The 20,911-nt window shown below is 34.5% G+C and overlaps 1 protein-coding gene across 1 annotated transcript; it reads left to right on the top strand.

Annotated features, from left to right (window-relative positions):
- Positions 1 to 15,787, top strand: LOC139526991 (uncharacterized). Its single transcript, XM_071322193.1, has 3 exons — positions 1 to 517; positions 11,150 to 11,273; positions 14,068 to 15,787. Exons 1-3 carry the CDS (start codon positions 381 to 383, stop codon positions 14,767 to 14,769), a joined length of 963 nt encoding a protein of 320 aa, XP_071178294.1. The 5' UTR covers positions 1 to 380; the 3' UTR covers positions 14,770 to 15,787.
- Positions 15,788 to 20,911: the final 5,124 nt, after the last annotated feature.

Below are 20,911 nucleotides of genomic sequence, written 5' to 3'. Positions count from 1 at the left end.
AATATAATTGAGAAAGTCATTCGAAATGTGAAGGAGATAGCGTATCACTGTTTCATTTCAATCCGTTACAAACGCGTGAATAACTGTGTACATAAAATATCACCGCCCAAAGTTGTCCTGAGAGTTTATATCAAAATCCTTTTATCTGGGGAACAGTTTGATATTAATAGTTTGTGTACGGTTAAGAATGTCCAATAACAAAAGTATTTAAACGTTAGTGAGGTTAATATTGACTGGGAAAAAATTACACTCCACAGTCGGGACGACGGAGCGACTATAATGACTTGAATATGACATTTATGGATTAATATTTTGACCTTTTGAGAAAATGACGACCTGTAGAGAATTCTGATTGTTTTTGTAATCTGGAAATTAGCATTATGAGGGTACCTGGGGAGGAGTACGAACGGATATGTAGCTTCCATGGTTGGCTTATACCTCCGAAGGTTGTCCTAGCCTTTATTTCGTTTGGAAGTCTTTTTGTTTTCCTTGGAACCGTTTTTCTCGCCGTTGGAAGGTATGTATAGACCAAGAATACTTTAGAAGAACAAAATTTTACTGTTTCCTATTTTTTATAGATAAATGCAATCTTGCAATTCTGAAAAGTATTGAATGTTTATTGACTTGAACATGTAATAACAGTATCTCTTTTTACATTTTAAGTAAAAAGGCACAACTTTAAACAAATTGCTCCTCCCCTTTTCTTTGGAGTTAAAAAAAAACCAATGCCGTATTTTAGATTCCTCAATTTTTTTTCTTATAAAATTCAACAACTTTTGTATTGAGTGTGGCGGATAAGTATGAGCTTGATATAATAGTGTATACTCCATGCTTCAAAACATGTACCCCCCCCCCCCTTTACAATTGATATTAAAACAACAATTATTAAAACATGTAAGAGACCTTTAATGTTTGATATGAAAGACAGATCTATCTTTACATTGAAAACAAACTCGTATTTAATGTCAATATTTTTATCTATAAAAGTAGGTTAGAAAAAACATTAAATATCAATACACAATGACCGAGGGTAAATATTTTATTTTTATCTATTAATAAAATCGGAACATAAGCCTATTTGGTTTTGACCACAGGGTATTTACTTTTTGTGGTATATTGTTTATTGCATATCAATAACATACAAGTGTAGTAAACGTTGTAATAAAAATAACACATGCTTCATAAACACGGCATGGTTACCAGTACATGCAGTATATAAAATGGTATATAAATTAAATTTTCGTAAAAGCAGACATATGTCGCTGGTATACGTAAAAGTGGGTTTGCATTTAAATTTTAAAAAAGTTTGAAGTAAGATATATACTTCTTTCTAAGTAGGTACAGTGTAGCTTCTACTTAGAAAGAGGTATATATTTTTGTGGCTCTAATCACCTGTCTGTTTTGGGAGACTGCAAAGTGAGCTCTAGTTGTCTTTCTGGTTTTTTAGTAGATAAATTGCTGTTGATTGTCGTTAAATGGCTAGGATATTAGCAAAATATTGAAACAATGTTTGTTGCTGTTTGTATGTATAGTTAAAAACATAGGTGAACACTCTAAAATAATAGGGAACTTTAAAAAAAAAAAAAAAAAAAAAAAAAAGGGGTGTTGTTATTTTTTCTCCTAAAAAAATATTCTGATCCCTAGTTTGACGCAATAAATATTGTGATCAAGCAGATGACAACAAAATATTCTGAATCCAAATTTTCCCCATACCTTATAGTGTTAAATGTTGAAGAAACAAATAATTTGATTGATAGCGACGAAAAAGTAAACTGAGACAAAAATCATACCCCCCTTTTTTCATTTAAATGATCCCTAAGAATGAGAAAAATCGAATAAAATATTTGGTTTTACTTTGGCTTTTAATTACCTCTCGAACTAATGTACCCGTTACCCAACCTGCCAATTATCGCTCCCTACACGTAAAATAACACAACACTCTACAATAACCAAACCAATTCGCGAGCTTTAATTACACCTATCTCCTATGGGGGTCAGGCTAATGCAATTAATTTGCTCATTAACATGAAATTTATCACCACTTTAAGCATGTTAAGTGTGATGTGATTATATATCACTGCGGAGACTAATCATAGCTTTGTTGTCAGGGAAATCATACAATCTGATCAAAATCACTTGTATTATTAGTTACTTAAGGTATACATAGCAAAACCAATAATGTTTGTAAACAAGAATATTGTCTTAATGATTGACATGTGTAAAAATTGTAGAGTTTCTATATGAAATTGATGTGTAGTTTCTATATGTAAATTTCAGCATGCATATGCACACTTTTGCATGTGTGAAGGTCACGACCGGGATGGCATTTCTAGTATGTCAACAATGCGCTCACATTTCATCTTACTGTTATAATTTGATCGATGACTCGACTTGTTTTACATTCCTGAACCATTATTGTGATGATGCTTGGATATTGCAGGTCTATCTTTACTAACTAGAAATTTATTGGCTTTATGAAAACTTTGATCAAGACAACGGTTGCCACAGCCCAACCATTTAACATTGACCGTAAAAAAGGGGGAGGGTTCCAACCCCAACCCCCTGGATCCGCCACTGTATTAAGCATCGCAACTACAAAGTAACGTCTTCCCAAAACGTGTTATTCGATACGCATTCTTACAGTATATTGTCCTCCTCCCAACCCAAAACAGTTATTTATCATGGTTACTTCGTTACGGTTTCCAGGGAGTTTTAATACTTAAAGTCTATAATCATAACTCAGTAATAATTCACGTTTGTACTATTCCATCGAGAGCCTCGAAGATCAGTCAGAACACACTAGGCTAGTGTTTATTCACATCAGGTTTCAAAGATTATACTTGTGACTAAGGCATGTCTTTGATAACCCTAAGATTGATGACAAACTCCTTGTACAGACCGATTACTGAGCGAGATACAGATGAATGTTGATATTATTCCGTAATTGCCACGAGAATAAAGAGATGCACGTGGAACACGTGCAAAATGTGATCTGCACTTTGTCAGTTTTCCAAACATTTCTTGGTGTAATAGTTTAACCTACGTATATTTTTTATATGCAGGCATGATTAAAAAATATGTTTAAATATTTTGATATCAGTATTTCATATGAGCATCGAATTATCGTAGTTGATAATTATTTACATGTTACAACGGCTGTATTAATACACTTTCCGGTAGCTTTTTATGTGCTTATTTATAGCTTTGGCGAGCAAGAATAAGACAGACTCAGAAGTTGTCTTTTTTCGATTTAAACTAATTTAAAAAAAATTACGGATGGGAAGTGTAAAACTGATAAATATGTCTCAAATCTGGTCGATATAGACAGTAGGTATCAAGCAGCGGAACAGCACTTGTCAGTGGTATAGGGAAGTGTAAAAATGCCAAACAAATGACTACATTGTTCACTCCCTACTGGCCTGCCGCCTATATGTTAGTTTGTGTAGATTCTATCCTTTTCCAAATATTTGACTCAGAAATGTTTCCAACGTTTAATCTTTTATCTCAAGTGCACCTGAAGAACGATTAATCAAGAAAGCAGGTATCGATACGCATCATACTGCAAATGACAAATGGATCACATCTGCAGGATATGATGGCAACATTTACCATAGCCACCATGGCAAAATCTATCATAGTCACAATGGCAAAATTTATCAGTCATAATGGCAAAACCTATCACAGTCACAATGACAATCACTAGTATAGTCACAATGACAAAGTCTATTATAAACATATAGTTACAATGGCAAAATCTATCATAGTCACAATGGCAAATTCTTTCATAGTCACAATGGCAAAATCTATCATAGTCACAATGGCAAATTCTATCATAGTCACAATGGCAAATTCTTTCATAGTCACAATGGCAAATTCTATCATAGTCACAATGGCAATCACTATTATAGTCGCAATGGCAAAATCTATCATAGTCACAATGGCAAAAACTATTATAATCACAATGGAAAAATCAATCATAGTCTCAATGGCAAAATCTAACATAGTCACAATGGCAAAAACTATTATAGTCACAATGGCAAATTCTATCATAGTCACAAAAGCAATCACTATTATAGTCGCAAAGGCAAAATCTATCATAGTTACAATGGCAAAATCTATCATAGTCACAATGGCAAAATCTATCATAGTCACTATGGCAAAATCTATCATAGTCAAATGACAAAAACTATTATAGTCACAATGGTAAATTCTATCAGTCACAATGGCAAAATCTATCATAGTCACAATGGCAAAATCTATCATAGTCACAATGGCAATCACTATTATAGTCGCAATGGCAAAATCTATCATAGTCACAATGAATCTATCATAGTCACAATGGCAAATTCTTTCATAGTCACAATGGCAAATTCTATCATAGTCACAATGGAAATCACTATTATAGTCGCAATGACAAAATCTATCATAGTCACAATGGCAAAATCTATCATAGTCACAATGGCAAAAACTATTATAATCACTATGGCAAAATCAATCATAGTCACAATGGCAAAATCTATCATAGTCACAATGGCAAAAACTATTATAGTCACAATGGCAAATTCTATCATAGTCACAATGGCAATCACTATTATAGTCGCAAAGGCAAAATCTATCATAGTCACAATGGCAAAATTTATCATAGTCACAATGGCAAAATCTATCATAGTCACAATGACAAAAACTATTATAGTCACAATGGTAAATTCTATCATAGTCACACTGGCAAAATCTATCATAGTCACAATGGCAATCACTATTATAGTCGTAATGGCAAATTCTATCATAGTCACAATGGCAAATTCTATCATAGTCACAATGGCAATCACTATTATAGTCGTAATGGCAAATTCTATCATAGTCACAATGGTAAATTCTATCATAGTCACAATGGCAATCACTATTATAGTCGCAATGGCAAAATTTATCATAGTCACAATGAATATATCATAGTCACAATGAATCTATCATAGTCACAATGGCAAAAACTTTTATAGTCACAATGGCAAAATCTATCATAGTCACAATGGCAAAATCTATCATAGTCACAATGACAAAAACTATCATAGTCACAATGGTAAATTCTATCAGTCACAATGGCAATCACTATTATAGTCGCAATGGCAAAATCTATCATAGTCACAATGGCAATCACTATTAAAGTCGCAATGACAAAAACTATTATAGTCACAATAGCAAAATCTATCATAGTCACAATGGCAAAATCTATCATAGTCACAATGACAAAAACTTTTATAGTCACAATGGTAAATTCTATCAGTCACAATGGCAATCACTATTATAGTCGCAATGGCAAAATCTATCATAGTCATAATGGCAAAATCTATCATAGTCACAATGGCAAAAACTATTATAGTCACAATAGGAAAAAACTATTATAGTCACAATGGCAAAGTCTATTATAGTCACAATGACAAAAACTATTTATAGTCACAATGGTAAAGTCTACTATAGTCACAATGGCAAAGTCTATTATGGTCACAATGGCAAAATCTATCATAGTCACAATGACAAAAACTATTATAGTCACAATGGCAAAATCTATCATAGTCACAATGGCAAAAACTATTATAGTCACAATGGCAAACTCTATCATAATCACACTGGCAATCACTATTATAGTCGTAAAGTCAAATCTATCATAGTCGCAATGGCAAAGTCTATCATAGTCACAATGGCAAACTCTATCATAATCACATTGGCAATCACTATTATAGTCGTAAAGTCAAATCTATCATAGTCGCAATGGCAAAGTCTATCATAGTCACAATAGCAAACTCTATCATAGACACAATGACAAAAACTATTATAGTCACAATGGCAAAATCAATCATAGTCACAATGGCAAAAAATTATTATAGTCACAATAGCAAAAACTGTTATAGTCACAATGGCAAAGTCTTTCATATTCATAATGTCCAAATTTATCAAAGCCGCAATGGCAATCTGAATTTCAGACAAAGTCTAGTATACAAGATAGCAAAAACTGTTGTACATTATATCAAAGACATCTGTTTTGAATGGCAATCGGAAATACAGATCATATATATCGGCTTATTGGGTCAGTGGGTCCCCCTTATGAAAATTTCTTGATCCGCCACTGACTATATAAATAAACATTGTTTAAATAAATCAGTACCTATGAGGTCGGACGATTGTGGACAAAGACTCTGCTTGCCCACCCAATCTGTTAATTATGTTGCAATTAGCCTTGTCCTGGTAACGTTGATATTGGAATATGTCCAGTGGCGTTTATAACTGTGTAAACAAGTAAATAAACTAGATATATTTATGTCAGTGTAACTATCTGAGATGTAATCTTGACAGGTAGATGATGAAGACGATTACCTTGTTTCTCCTCAGGTGTCGACAATTACTTGTATGTAACAACTATATCATACTTTTATATTGCACTATTTGTATATTTTTAGAAAGCATTAGGGAGCTACCATTTGATTTTTATGGGGGGGCTAGGATGAAAAATTTTGTCCTGCATTTTTTTTTTAGCTGTAATCTCTGTCCTGCCTTTTTATTTTTTCACTCTGTTCGGTCCTGCTTTTTTTTTAGTTTATCCTGACTTTTTATTACCTAAATTGTAGTCCTGACTTTTTTTTTTGCAAGTGTCTCATCCTGCCTTTTTTTTTACTCAAAACTCCTGTCCTGCCTATTTTTTTCAAATTTCATCCTAGCCCCCACCCCCCATAAAAATCAAATGGTAGCTCCCTTACGATAGTTATGTCATGTGTAGTTAATATAAGTAATACGCTGTAATATGGACTGCACTGGGGCCGGTTGTTCAACTTGTCGTTAACTGTAGGTTAGCGTAACAATTATAACGACTTCCGTAGAGTTGAGTACTAGTAACTGGTTTAACCATGCGTTAAATTTTAACGAAGTGTTTTCATATTTTAACGACAGCGTTAGACATGACAAGTTCAGTTGAACAACCGTCCTGGATAGAATCAATTTAAATCTATTTGATTGATTGATTGATTGATTGATTGATTGATTGATTGATTGATTGATTGATTGATTGGTTGGTTGGTTGGTTGATTGCTGTATTTAACATCCAAAAGTAAAACGTCATGCATACTTAAGACGAAAAGAAATCAAACATGCATACAATAGGTAGGTCCTGTAATTGGGGTCGACTTGGATAAAAGGCGGGAAATTTTGACTGTCAGTGGCAAAATTTAGTTACATGTGTATTGGATTTTTTCATCTATTTAGCCTAGCAACAGCCTACATACGAGTGGGTACACGGATCTTTGGCGTACAGAGATAATGTCGCAGTCTCTCTGCACGATGCATCGGATTTAACGTCCACAACTGACCTGAATGGAACGGACGAGGCTGCATATTTATACCCACAACCAAATGGACGCCCCACTTTAACAAGAGTCTTCATTCATGTCGGTCGGATAAAGACCAAAAGTGACCATATTTCTTTTCACCATACGCCTGTAGGGACTTTAAAATCTGAAGACATTCCATTGGCAATCCCACATCTTCTTTTTTCGATATATATGCACATATTTACATTTTAGTTTTATTTTGATACTTGCAATGTGAAATTTCAATAGACGTTCTTTATAGCTTAAATTATAAAGAACCATAAAATTCAGATAAACAACAAAAAAGTGTAGCATTTAGTTTTATCTAGAAAAAATCTATAATAAAATATATCTAACACTTATTTTTTTTATAAAATGAAATGAAATTCAATTGATGTATATGAGTTGATATTAAACGAAGAACTCATTGGTTTTTATCTCGGATAATTTGATAGGACTGATGATACAGCATTTGTCTGTTTGCCAAAATTGACTTCAAGTAGCCGTACAAATTGCCTATTGCTTCTTCCATGACAACCATGTGTTTTATGAATGATATTGCAAACAGTTACTGTAGTTTGATTGGCGATACTAAGGTCAACTACCTATGATTTAGATCCATTATTTAGTAACAGAAATATGATATTAAGTTATGCGTCCAGATAAAAACATCGAATACACATTCCTTTTCATGAACAACCAGATTAGCGTTCTGTTGTGTTCTGTGTTAGTGTTAGAACTACTGAATAGAAGTGTTTATGATTAAACGCCTTTGGCTTCATTGTGACTGTCGTCTGTAACTTACCGGAACTAAAAGAAAGCCTTTGGTTTATTTTCTTTGTTTATATTATCCGAGGAATATTTAGGAACCTTTTACATTGGTGGACCATGTTGGGTGGGGGAGGGTCGGTGGAAAAAAGGGGGGGGGGGTGGTTTCAAAGATTGGATACCATATTTTTTCCCTGAATTACTTAGAAATGTCCGATGATGTCACGAGGGTTGGTACCCCTCCCTTTTCCAAAATTGATGTATCCGCGCCTGACAGTGTGTTGAATAATACAATAACTAGATAGAAACTATATCCTCTTAAAATTATGCACACGTTTACAGAGAAACATGTAATATCAATATAACAATCTACAATAAGGGTGAAGGAAATAAAAAAATGCAAAATGTGCTAATGTAAAATGAAGTATTACATGATAATTGAGGGGAAAAAAATGTTCAGGGGACTGTGGCACCGTGAGTCCACACTTCCTCTAAAGTTCACAACACCGCTAAAGTCCACATAATGACGACCTTTCAGTCAGACATTTCACTCTTTTTTCTTCTGATTTATATGACGAATATTCTTTCCATGCAAATAAGAGCTAGACATACGATAGATATAGGTCAATATACGGTTTTTTTTATAACAACCAAGTTTCTATTTCCGATATATTTAGAACTTGTTTGTTATAAAAAACCGTATATTGACCCAAAGATATATGTGTGACCCACATTTCTTTTTATTTATAATAATCAAAATATGCAGAAATGTTTTCTCAATGATAAGAGACACACATTTTATATATACATTGCCAGGGAGGCGTCATTCATACTGTATTACATGATATAATATTAAGCTTTAATACTACAATTGCTCTTAACAACATTATGTTTTCTTTTAAAAATGACTGTTCCTATCATATATACATTTATTCCAGCTACACATCATGACAGTACAAATAACAGTATCATTAGTTTATATACGACCGCAAAAATTTTAATCACGTTGGCGTCGTCTGCGTCGTCGTCGTCGTCGTCCGAATACTTTTAGTTTTCGCACTCTAACTTTAGTAAAAGTGAATAGAAATCAATGAAATTTTAACACAAGGTTTATGACCACAAAAGGAAGGTTGGGATTGATTTTGGGAGTTTTGGTCCCAACATTTTAGGAATTAGGGGCCAAAAAGTGCCCAAATAAGCATTTTCTTGGTTTTCGCACTATAACTTTAGTTTAAGTGAATAGAAATCTATGAAATTTTTACACAAGGTCTATGACCACAAAAGGAAGGTTGGGATTGATTTTGGGAGTTTTGGTTCCAACAGTTTAGGAATTAAGGGCCAAAAAAGGGCCCAAATAAGCATTATTCTTGGTTTTCGCACAATAACTTTAGTATAAGTAAATAGAAATCAATGAAATTTTAACACAAGGTTTATGACCACAAAAGGAAGGTTGGGATTGATTTTTGGAGTTGAGGTCACAACAGTTTATGGATTAGGGGCCAAAAAGGGGCCCAAATAAGCATTATTCTTGGTTTTCGCACAATAACTTTAGTATAAGTAAATAGAAATCTATGAAATTTAAACACAAGGTTTATGACCATAAAAGGAATGGTTGGGTTTGATTTTGGGAGTTTTGGTCCTAACAGTTTAGGAATAAGGGGCCCAAAGGGTCCAAAATTGAACTTTGTGTGATTTCATCAAAAATTGAATAATTGGGGTTCTTTGATATGCCGAATCTAACTATATATGTAGATTCTTAATTTTTGGTCCCGTTTTCAAATTGGTCTACATTAAGGTCCAAAGGGTCCAAAATTAAATTTAGTTTGATTTTAACAAAAATTGAATCCTTGGGGTTCTTTGATATGCTGAATTTAAAAATGTACTTAGATTTTTAATTATTGGCCTAGTTTTCAAGTTGGTCCAAATGGGGGTCCAAAATTAAACTTTGTTTGATTTCATCAAAAATTGAATAAATGGGTTTTTTGATATGCCAAATCTAACTGTGTATGTAGATTCTTAATTTTTGGTCCAGTTTTCAAATTGGTCTACATTAAGGTCCAAAGGGTCCAAAATTAAACTAAGTTTGATTTCAAGAAAAATTAAATTCTTGGGCTTATTTGATATGCTTTATCTAAATATGTACTTTGATTTTTGATTATGGGCCCAGTTTTCAAGTTGGTCCAAATCAGGATTCCATATCAAGTATTGTGCAATAGCAAGAAATTTTCAATTGCACAGTATTGCACAATAGCAAGAAATATCTAATTGCACAATATTAATTTTATGCGACTAAAAGTGAGAGGTTTAGCTATCTATAAAACCAGGTTTAACCCACCATGGTCTACATAAAGAAATGCCTGTACCAAGTCAGGAATATGACAGTTGTTTTCCTTTATATTTTAAGACCCCGTTGTACTCCATTCTTCTTCTTATTATTATTATTTATTCTTTATTTTGCTGGCCCCTTTTTCTGTATTCTTTATCCCATAAACTCGGCCAAGACCCTAAACAATTGGCCATTACTTTCACAGTGGACAAGTTCATTTTTATTGATTGATGGTTATGTGTTAAGGTTATAATTAGTCAATTTGTTTCATTGCAATTTTTTGTTTTTGAAATCAGGTATTTTCATGTTAGACGAGATCAAACACTAAATCAATTATTTATGGTTTGAAAAAAAGACCGGTTAGAAAAGAAAATGTAGAAAACTATAATAGACACAGACCTTTGCATTGAAACAGGTGACAGGTACTTTCCTAGCATTATACTATGGATTAAATGTCCCCATTCCTATACTGAATGTGGCTGGGTATTTATACATCCAACACAGCCAAATAAAAAAACCCATACCACGACTGTGTCGGAAAGAGGAAAATATCTGTTGCAAAAAAAACTTGCGATTTTTGCGCATATACTACCACATCACCGTTCTGGTTCTTTGATTGTGAAAAATAATACCAAAATATCGTTTATGTAATAGTTATAAATGATGTACCAATAGTAACATTACTTTGTTTCTTTTTCAGTCCTTTAACGATTCCTGGAGGTATTTTATTAGCAATTGGACTTATATTAGTGTTGGTCAGTATAGCTCTGTGTTTACATTCATGTTTCGTGGTGAGACTGAGGGATCAGGAAACCCAGACGTTTGTAAGTACAAACTATTTTATAAGCTTTCAACATGTATGAGGCTCTGGATGGGGTTTACTAAATCAGAGAATAATGGAAAGAAATGATGAAAAAATTGCAAAACTATAAAGAACAGAGAAATGTAGGCCAACATGTCAACCTCTGAATCGTCACGTGTATTTACAATATTTCAACCTATAAATCGTCACATGTCTATACAATATGTCAACCTCTAAATCGTCACGTGTCTATACAATATGTCAACCTCTAAATCGTCACGTGTCTATACAATATGTCAACCTCTAAATCGTCACGTGTCTATACAATATGTCAACCTCTAAATCGTTACGTGTCTATACAATATGACAACCTCTAAATCGTCACGTGTCTATACAATATGACAACCTCTAAATCGTTACGTGTCTATACAATATGTCAACCTCTAAATCGTCATGTGTCTATACAATATGTCAACCTCTAAATCGTTACGTGTCTATACAATATGACAACCTCTTAATCGTCACGTGTCTATACAATATGTCAACCTCTAAATCGTTACGTGTCTATACAATATGACAACCTCTAAATCGTTACGTGTCTATACAATATGTCAACCTCTAAATCGTTACGTGTCTATACAATATGTCAACCTCTAAATCGTTACGTGTCTATACAATATGACAACCTCTAAATCGTTACGTGTCTATACAATATGACAACCTCTTAATCGTCACGTGTCTATACAATATGTCAACCTCTAAATCGTTACGTGTCTATACAATATGTCAACCTCTAAATCGTTACGTGTCTATACAATATGACAACCTCTTAATCGTCACGTGTCTATACAATATGTCAACCTCTAAATCGTTACGTGTCTATACAATATGACAACCTCTAAATCGTAACGTGTCTATACAATATGTCAACCTCTAAATCGTCACGTGTCTATACAATATGTCAACCTCTAAATCGTAACGTGTCTATACAATATGACAACCTGTAAATCGTTACGTGTCTATACAATATGTCAACCTCTAAATCGTAACGTGTCTATACAATATGTCAACCTCTAAATCGTTACGTGTCTATACAATATGACAACCTCTAAATCGTTACGTGTCTATACAATATGACAACCTCTTAATCGTCACGTGTCTATACAATATGTCAACCTCTAAATCGTTACGTGTCTATACAATATGTCAACCTCTAAATCGTTACGTGTCTATACAATATGACAACCTCTTAATCGTCATTTGTGTCTATACAATATGTCAACCTCTAAATCGTTACGTGTCTATACAATATGACAACCTCTAAATCGTTACGTGTCTATACAATATGTCAACCTCTAAATCGTCATGTGTCTATACAATATGTCAACCTCTAAATCATCACGTGTCTATACAATATGTCAACCTCTAAATCATCACGTGTCTATACAATATGTCAACCTCTAAATCGTCACATGTCTATACAATATGTCAACCTCTAAATCGTCACGTGTCTATACAATATGTCAACCTCTAAATCGTTACGTGTCTATACAATATGACAACCTCTAAATCGTCACGTGTCTATACAATATGTCAACCTCTAAATCGTCACGTGTCTATACAATATGTCAACCTCTAAATCGTTACGTGTCTATACAATATGTCAACCTCTAAATCGTCATGTGTCTATACAATATGTCAACCTCTAAATCGTTACGTGTCTATACAATATGTCAACCTCTAAATCGTCACGTGTCTATACAACATGTCAACCTATAAATCGTCACGTGTCTATACAATATGTCAACCTCTAAATCGTCACGTGTCTATACAACATGTCAACCTATAAATCGTCACGTGTCTATACAATATGACAACCTCTAAATCGTTACGTGTCTATACAATATGCCAACCTCTAAATCGTTACGTGTCTATACAATATGACAACCTCTAAATGTCTATACAATATGTCAACCTCTAAATCGTAACGTGTATATACAATATGTCAACCTCTAAATCGTCACGTGTCTATACAATATGTCAACCTCTAAATCGTCACGTGTCTATACAATATGACAACCTCTAAATCGTCACGTGTCTATACAATATGTCAACCTCTAAATCGTCACGTGTCTATACAATATGTCAACCTCTAAATCGTCACGTGTCTATACAATATGTCAACCTCTAAATCGTTACGTGTCTATACAATATGTCAACCTCTAAATCGTAACGTGTATATACAATATGACAACCTCTAAATCGTCACGTGTCTATACAATATGTCAACCTCTCAATCGTCACGTGTCTATACAATATGTCAACCTCTAAATCGTCACGTGTCTATACAATTTGTCAACCTCTAAGCCGTCACGTGTCTATTCAATATGTCAACCTCTAAGTCGTCACGTGTCTATACAATATTTTTAATATTTGAAAGTAAATAAACAAAAATATCGAACACTAAGGAAAATTCAAATCAGAAAGTCCCATTTCAAATGGAAACAAAAAAAAGAAGCCCACACACATTAAAAGAATGTGAAACAAGTATCCTGATGCATCAATTGTTTTAAGCATACTATACATTTAATTTACATATATAATGTTTCTAGTGAAAACGATCAATGAATCAAAACAAACATTATATCCTCTCAAACAAGATTATTTTTTGATTTACCTCAAACCAAACGGACGCATAAAAGAAATTGTTTCAATCTTTAACAAGTTGTGCACACAGTTATACTCACTAGTAATTTTAGCAAGACGAAAAATTAGAATTCCAGAGGTTAAAAAATATAAATACTTTTTTATTTTAGGATGGCATACACGTTATGACCCCTGAGAAAGTAGATCAACCAGATTTCATTCCAACGTATGCTGTTATTGACAAAAAACCACCACCTTCACCCTCAAGTCTTAAAAATGGACGCGGAGGTTCGTCTTATCCCAAGAAATACGTAACATTGAACACTCGTCCAGAATACCAGACTTCTAGAGACAGCACTATTCCAATGCAATATTATACATCTAATAAGCCTGCTCCACCTCCTTATGGCTACCCAAATCCAAAATATCCCGCTCAGAATGGATACGCAAATTATGACTATCCAAAGTCTACTCACGGCGGAGGACCGCTGCATCCATCGCACGGCGGAGGACCGTTGAATCAATCGTACGGCGGAGGACCGTTGCATCCATCGCAGCCGACACCTTACAGCACGTTGACACAACGAGATCACATGACTAACCAACCAATAAGATCAGGCCCACAAGTTCAAAGGTCTTTCAGTGAAGACTATGATAACACTTTTGACACTACGCCGATGATGTCATATTCAAGTCATGGTAGTTCAGGTCAGACACCAACATGGCGTAGTATGAATGACGATATTCCAGAACCTCAGCCATTGGTCTATCCATCAGAAAGACGACCAATGACATTTCAACAGCAATCGTCGTCTAAAATGAGTATTTATGATAATGTACAATTTGGATTGGATAAAATGGGGAATGAATGATGAATATTGTGTGTAGCTATTATTATATCGACTTTAATACTCACTTTCCAATTTGATTTGTGGCAGCAAATTTATAACCTGTTCACAATTTGTTCATGAATATAAGTGCCTTTGAAATGCTTATTTCAACTATTGAAATGGAAAAAGATTTAGCTTTCGCTTATAAAGATATATATATGTTGGTAGTTGGCGTTTGTTAAGCTTGTATATGTCTCATTTATGCTATTTAGCAAATCGTTACTGCTCAGATGGAAAATCTACACCGAACTCAAATATACCAGTAAAATTATTAATCTGACAAAGTATGAAAAATGAAGAGAATGCACTTTACGCCGCGTGTTGCTGTTGTTTGGGTTTCATGATTTTCGTTCATTTAAAGATGTTCTTTGTGTAATTATAGTCACGTGATCATTATTTGTAGCAAGACCAAAAAGATCATCTGTCTATATCAACTAACCGTTCATTCGTCTCAACTCGGCCGGTTCCGTACCTTCATCTAATAGAAGGAGAGTAAAAGATTCTACCGAGGATTGCCGAATGCTAACCGTTTAAGAATGTGATGCATTCTGGGAAATATTTGTAAAAGTGCTGATCAAAATATGTGATTGGGCAATATCGTCTTCAAAATGGATAACTACAATGTATAAACAAACGGAGTGACGTCAATTACGCCAGTAGTACGAGCAATTAAAGTCACTACAATTATTTATATTCTGAAGGAGATTTGTGGACAATAGAAATTAGTTCATTCTAGCGGTCAGGCGTGCAAACAATAAAGTTACCCATGATTCTTAAGATTCTGAAAGAGAATTATATAGACAATATACTTGTTGCATTATCACCGTTGACTCGAGTTGAGAAAAGTATAATTATTCTGTTCTCTGTGCTGATATAGTTTACAATGGTGTATGTATACTGCTAGTAAAGTCAACTTGACAATTATAACAATAAATTTGTCTGAGATTTTACCATTCAAAGGAGCAAACTACCAATTAAAGCTTTTATAAAGTTTTGAAAATATGTGTTCAGAACTGCCATTTAGAATTTATCAGGGAATGCCAATCAATTTTTAAGAAACATTTCGATTAGAGCGTCACTGATTGTAGACAAAACGCGCGTCTGGCGCAAATACAAAATTAAGATCCTTGTATCTATGATGACTTTTTTTTTACATTGCTTACATGCACATGATGTAGGTCAATATGTCTCTGGTGCATGATCGTCGCATTGGCATTTATATCGATCGCATCTTCTAATTATGCCCCATTTATGGGCATTATGTCTTCTGGTTTGTGCGTCCGTCCGTTCGTCCTTCCGTTTGTCCATCTTAACCGCTTCATGTTAAAGTTCCCTGCGGTCTACTGAACATAGAAAATGATAGTGCGGATGGGTCGTCCGTGTACTGAGAACACATTCTTGGTTTATCAGTATTTTAACTATGTCTATATATATACACATTTTAGTTGGACTATATCAATACTTTATTCGGCAATATATATTTAAATGTAACTTGTGTTTCGTGTAAGCAGTTTTTAACCGATATTTGCAATAATACCGTAATGTTTTTTTTAGCCAAAAGTCACCGTCAAATTCAATTTTTTTTTATTAAGCCTATATCTTCAAATGGTTTTATCATGATATGGTTAAATTTTAATTTAATTTTTATGACCCCGACGTAGTGGAGGGGACATTAAGTTGTACCCTTGTTCGTCTGTGCCGCCCGCCCGTCCGTCCGTCTGTCCTTACATCTAAAAATTGGTTTCCTTTCTCTAACTTTAGTTCGTCTTAATAAAATTTTATGAAACTTATACATAGTGCTTCTTACCACAAAACACCGATCAAGTTTGAATTTTGGTGGCGTCACTTTTCCCGTTAAGAGTAATCATTTCCCTTTACATATGGAAAAGTTTTTTGTTCTTTAACTTTAGTTTGCCTCAACCAAATATTATGAAACTTATGCACGATGCTTATTGCCAAAAAATATAATTTTGGTGGCGTCACATTTACCGTTCAAGAGTTAAACCCCTCTTCAAATGAAAAACAAAAAAACCCTCTTCAAATGAAAAACAAAATATTCTGATTTTTTCGTTTCTGTTCTCTCACTTTAGTTCACCTCAACCAAATGTTATGAAACGTATGCACCATGTTAATAACCACAAAACACAAAATCAAGTTCGAATTTTGGTGGCGTCACTTTTACAGTTCTAGAGTTATGCCTCTTTACGAAGGGAAAATTTGTTGGATTTGTAGTTCCAATTCTCTAACTTAAGTTTTAGTTGCCTCAACTAAATGTCATGAAACGTATACACAATGCTTATTACCACAAAACAGATCAAGTACAAATTTGAGTACCGTCACTTTTACAGTGCTTGTGTTTTGTCCCTTTGTAACATTATATGCAATCGAGGGCATCATCTGTGTCCCATGGGCACAATCCCCATTTATTTTTTATTGTTTAAAACTATATGGTACCAGTGATGAAAACTGAATCCGTATCCTTTACCGGGACAACTGTCTAAAAAAGGAAAAGTAGATAAAATATGAAATACTAGTAAATGACATTGCTACTTTAGAATTGGTATTGTATTTTATACATTGTATACTTTCAAAATACAAAGGATATTCACAGATCTAACCTCGTGTCTGTGTCGTTAATATAGTAGGTGTATAATCATTTAAGCATCAACAGCACAACACATGAACAAGAGTCGTGTCCAAACAATTGTAATGTTTCATCATTTTAATGTATACTGAACGACTTTAGAAACGCAACACTCATTTTGTTGATTTTTTTAACTAAATCTTGTTTGATTTTCTTACAACTACTTTCCATGCTTATCATATTTCTTTCTCCGTACAAAAAAATCAAAATCTGACTAACCTGTGGTTATTGAACATACCGAATCTTTTAAGTCGCACGAATTTCTTAAAGCGAAATTTTGGACCCATGAAATATTGTTTCGGTTGTTTTGCTTTGTGAAACAGTTCTTTTAATCCTTTTCCTCACTTAAACCAGTTTAAAAATGTTGCATCTCCATTTGACCAAGACTGAGAAACAAAAAACTGAATTACCCCTTAAGAATACTGCAAACATTAAAACATAAACATGCTGCAACCATACTGTATGACTTCAGAAACTCATCTTACTGTCCTTCCGACAACGATACAAGTAGACAAGATTTGTTGCTGGCCATCAATGAACAGATAAACGTTTAGAGACAATGAAACGTCAACAGAATTTGATTACGCAACGTCATTTGCAAGACAGGTTTACGACCGCAACGTCAACTGCTAATCAAATTGCCGAGTGCCATTGAGTACAGATTCATGCCATAAATGTTTCCCATCAACTGAATTGCCAAAGAATCGACTGAAGGAAAACATTAAAAGCCCTCAAGTTCCGACCGCATAATTGCCAAAACCAATTAATGGTTTGAACAAATGCAAAACCAGAAGTTGCAAAAAAGAACCCAAAACATATCAGACAGACTTTGTTGACCTTTGTGACAATTATTTTGGCGTTTGTAACATGAAGTCATCGCTTTTGACGGGGACACATTCATTCAAAAATAACACAAAAATAATCTAGTGTTGCGTTTTTAAAGCCAGTCAGTATATAAACAACTAAGTTTGAATAAAGATCTGTTTGATTACACCATTTAAAAAAAAATGGCCGCAAGCTTAAGTTTGGTTGAAATAAAGACCGCTATCATATTTCCTCGATCAGTTCAAACATGTAGGCTGAGAATTTACGTCAAACCTCCAAATACGGCATTTTTTTTTAAAGTTCACTTCAAGATGAGCAACTGTACTATTAATTTCAAGTTGGCGTTAATTCAACACCAACGTAAACAACCATCAACCAAAACTGCAACCAAAATACCCTTAAACTCAACGCAAATCTGACAAATTAGTCGGAACGGACAGACGGACTCCCAGACCTGAGAACATTATGTACGCTCTTATTATCTGCATTGATTTATCAAGATTTAAAAAGATATTTATGGGTAAGTAAAAATTATATCAAGTGTAATGTCATGGTTCAAACTAGGTCAGCATCAGTTAGTTTTATATATCAGCGAAATCTGTTTGCATTTACAAAATACTTTTTTCTTAGAATTCTTTTATTGTCATATAAGTAAAATTATCATGCTTGCGACATAAACAAAAGTAACAACAACAAAAAACAACTGAGTTGAACACACACACACACACACAAATAACTAAGAGTCCCTTATCCTCAGCTCTAAAGTTTGTTTTTTTTTATAAAGGAACCTGGGTTTTTTTTCACTTTATATTATTTATTTGACAGTTGAGGAGAAAGTGATTTTCATCTTCTAAGGTTTTACAAGTTGGACATGTCCTATTGTCTCGAGGTATTTTTAGATTGTAAAACATTTGTTTTTAATTGTATGATAAAGAAATCAGATGCATTAAAAGATTTTATTACAATGAAGAATTTGTTTTTCCAGATATTTTTCGTAAGATGGTTATACAGTGCAAAGTCTTCTTTTTTCTTTCTTTTTTTATTAAGATAAGCGTCTTTGATCCACTTTATCATTTTATTCGGATACTTGCGTATATCTTCTAAAAGTTCAACGGAAACATTAGACGAGAACCCGAATAGAACCAAAATGTTGGGTTGCTTTAACCAAACAACCAAGGTTCAGAACCAAAAGACCTAGATAGAACCAAGGTTTTATAACAGAGTACCCGGATAGAACCTTATTGCATTCGGAAATTTTATGATTTATTATCAACCTTTAACGTATTTCCCAAATCATTTATTTATTTAGTATATTAATATATAAATCACACACTCTGTCTCCACTCAAACCCCTCAATCTTCTCCATCTCACACCCACCCACACACTCACTCGGTACTCTCTCTATCTAAAAAAAAACCACCCACACACTTAGTCAGTCTTCTCCATCTCACACACTTTCACTCATTCATACTGTCTCATCTCATATTCTCACATATACACTCCTCTTCTCACTCACTCATTTCCTCTCACATATACTGTGTCACATTCTATGTCTATCCTCTCACCTCTCTCACTCTCCTCCCCTTCTCTCGTACAGTCATCTCCCTCTCTCTCTCTCTCACTCCACTCCCCTCTCTCACTGTCCTCCTCTCTCGCACACTTGTCCGCTCTCTCTCATCTCTCGCACACACACTCTTCTCTCTTTCACATTCCTCCCCTCGCACAGTCCTCGCTGTCTATCACCTCCTCTCTCGTACACTCCTCATCTCTCTTACTATCCTACCCTCTCGCACACTCCTCTCTCCCTCCTCACTTCTCTCACTGTCTTACACACTCTATTTCCTCTCACCTCTCACTGTCTCACACACTCTATTTCCTCTCACCTCTCGCTGTCTCTCTCCTTTCACACACACGCCATCTCCACCTTTAAACCACCCATCGACTTTAGCCCAACCCTCCGCATTAACCCATTCCTTCCCTGTAACCCTATCCTGAACACCCCTCAATTTTCACCTACTTTACCCTTAATCTAGTTAACTTTTAACCAGCTGTATCATCATCCCCGTAAGCGTTATGCCCCTTCACATACCTACCCGTAAATACCCCTAACTATGCTTACCGAGACAATGCTTACCCCAACCTATACCTACCCCTAACTTTACTTACTCGTAACCACCCAACTCATAACCCATAACCCTAACTTCCCCTACCACCAAAAAGTCACCCCGTTCTTTCCGCTAACCTACACGACACATTACCCCAACTCCTCTCCCAGTCAATGCTCTGTATACGACTGTGTCCCATCCACATGGGGCATATCAATTTGACAAAAATCAAAATGGCTATGACAGTACAGGAGTTCTACTCCTTCAGGGCTGTGGGACCATCGGGGAGAACGCAACTGTCCACCATTGTCTGGGAAAGGTTGGTACTAGTCCCTTCATGAGTTATGAGTATAACAATATGTAAGAAAATCTATGCTTTTTATTGCAATGAAAATGTCATACTTCAACGGTCTTTCAACATTTTACAATTTGCAATATAAACCTGTATGAAGAACCAACTTTTTTTGTTTTCATTTGCATATCACTTTTTTAATATTCTTGTCCCTTTTTATGTTCAGTTAGCTATAAAATTTCTTACATTTAGTATGC

The sequence above is a fragment of the Mytilus edulis genome, chromosome 6, assembly GCF_963676685.1.
Source record: "Mytilus edulis chromosome 6, xbMytEdul2.2, whole genome shotgun sequence".
NCBI lineage: Eukaryota > Metazoa > Mollusca > Bivalvia > Mytilida > Mytilidae > Mytilus > Mytilus edulis.
The sequence above is the reverse complement of the archived record's forward strand: the minus strand, read 5'-3'. Positions and strand labels throughout refer to the sequence as shown.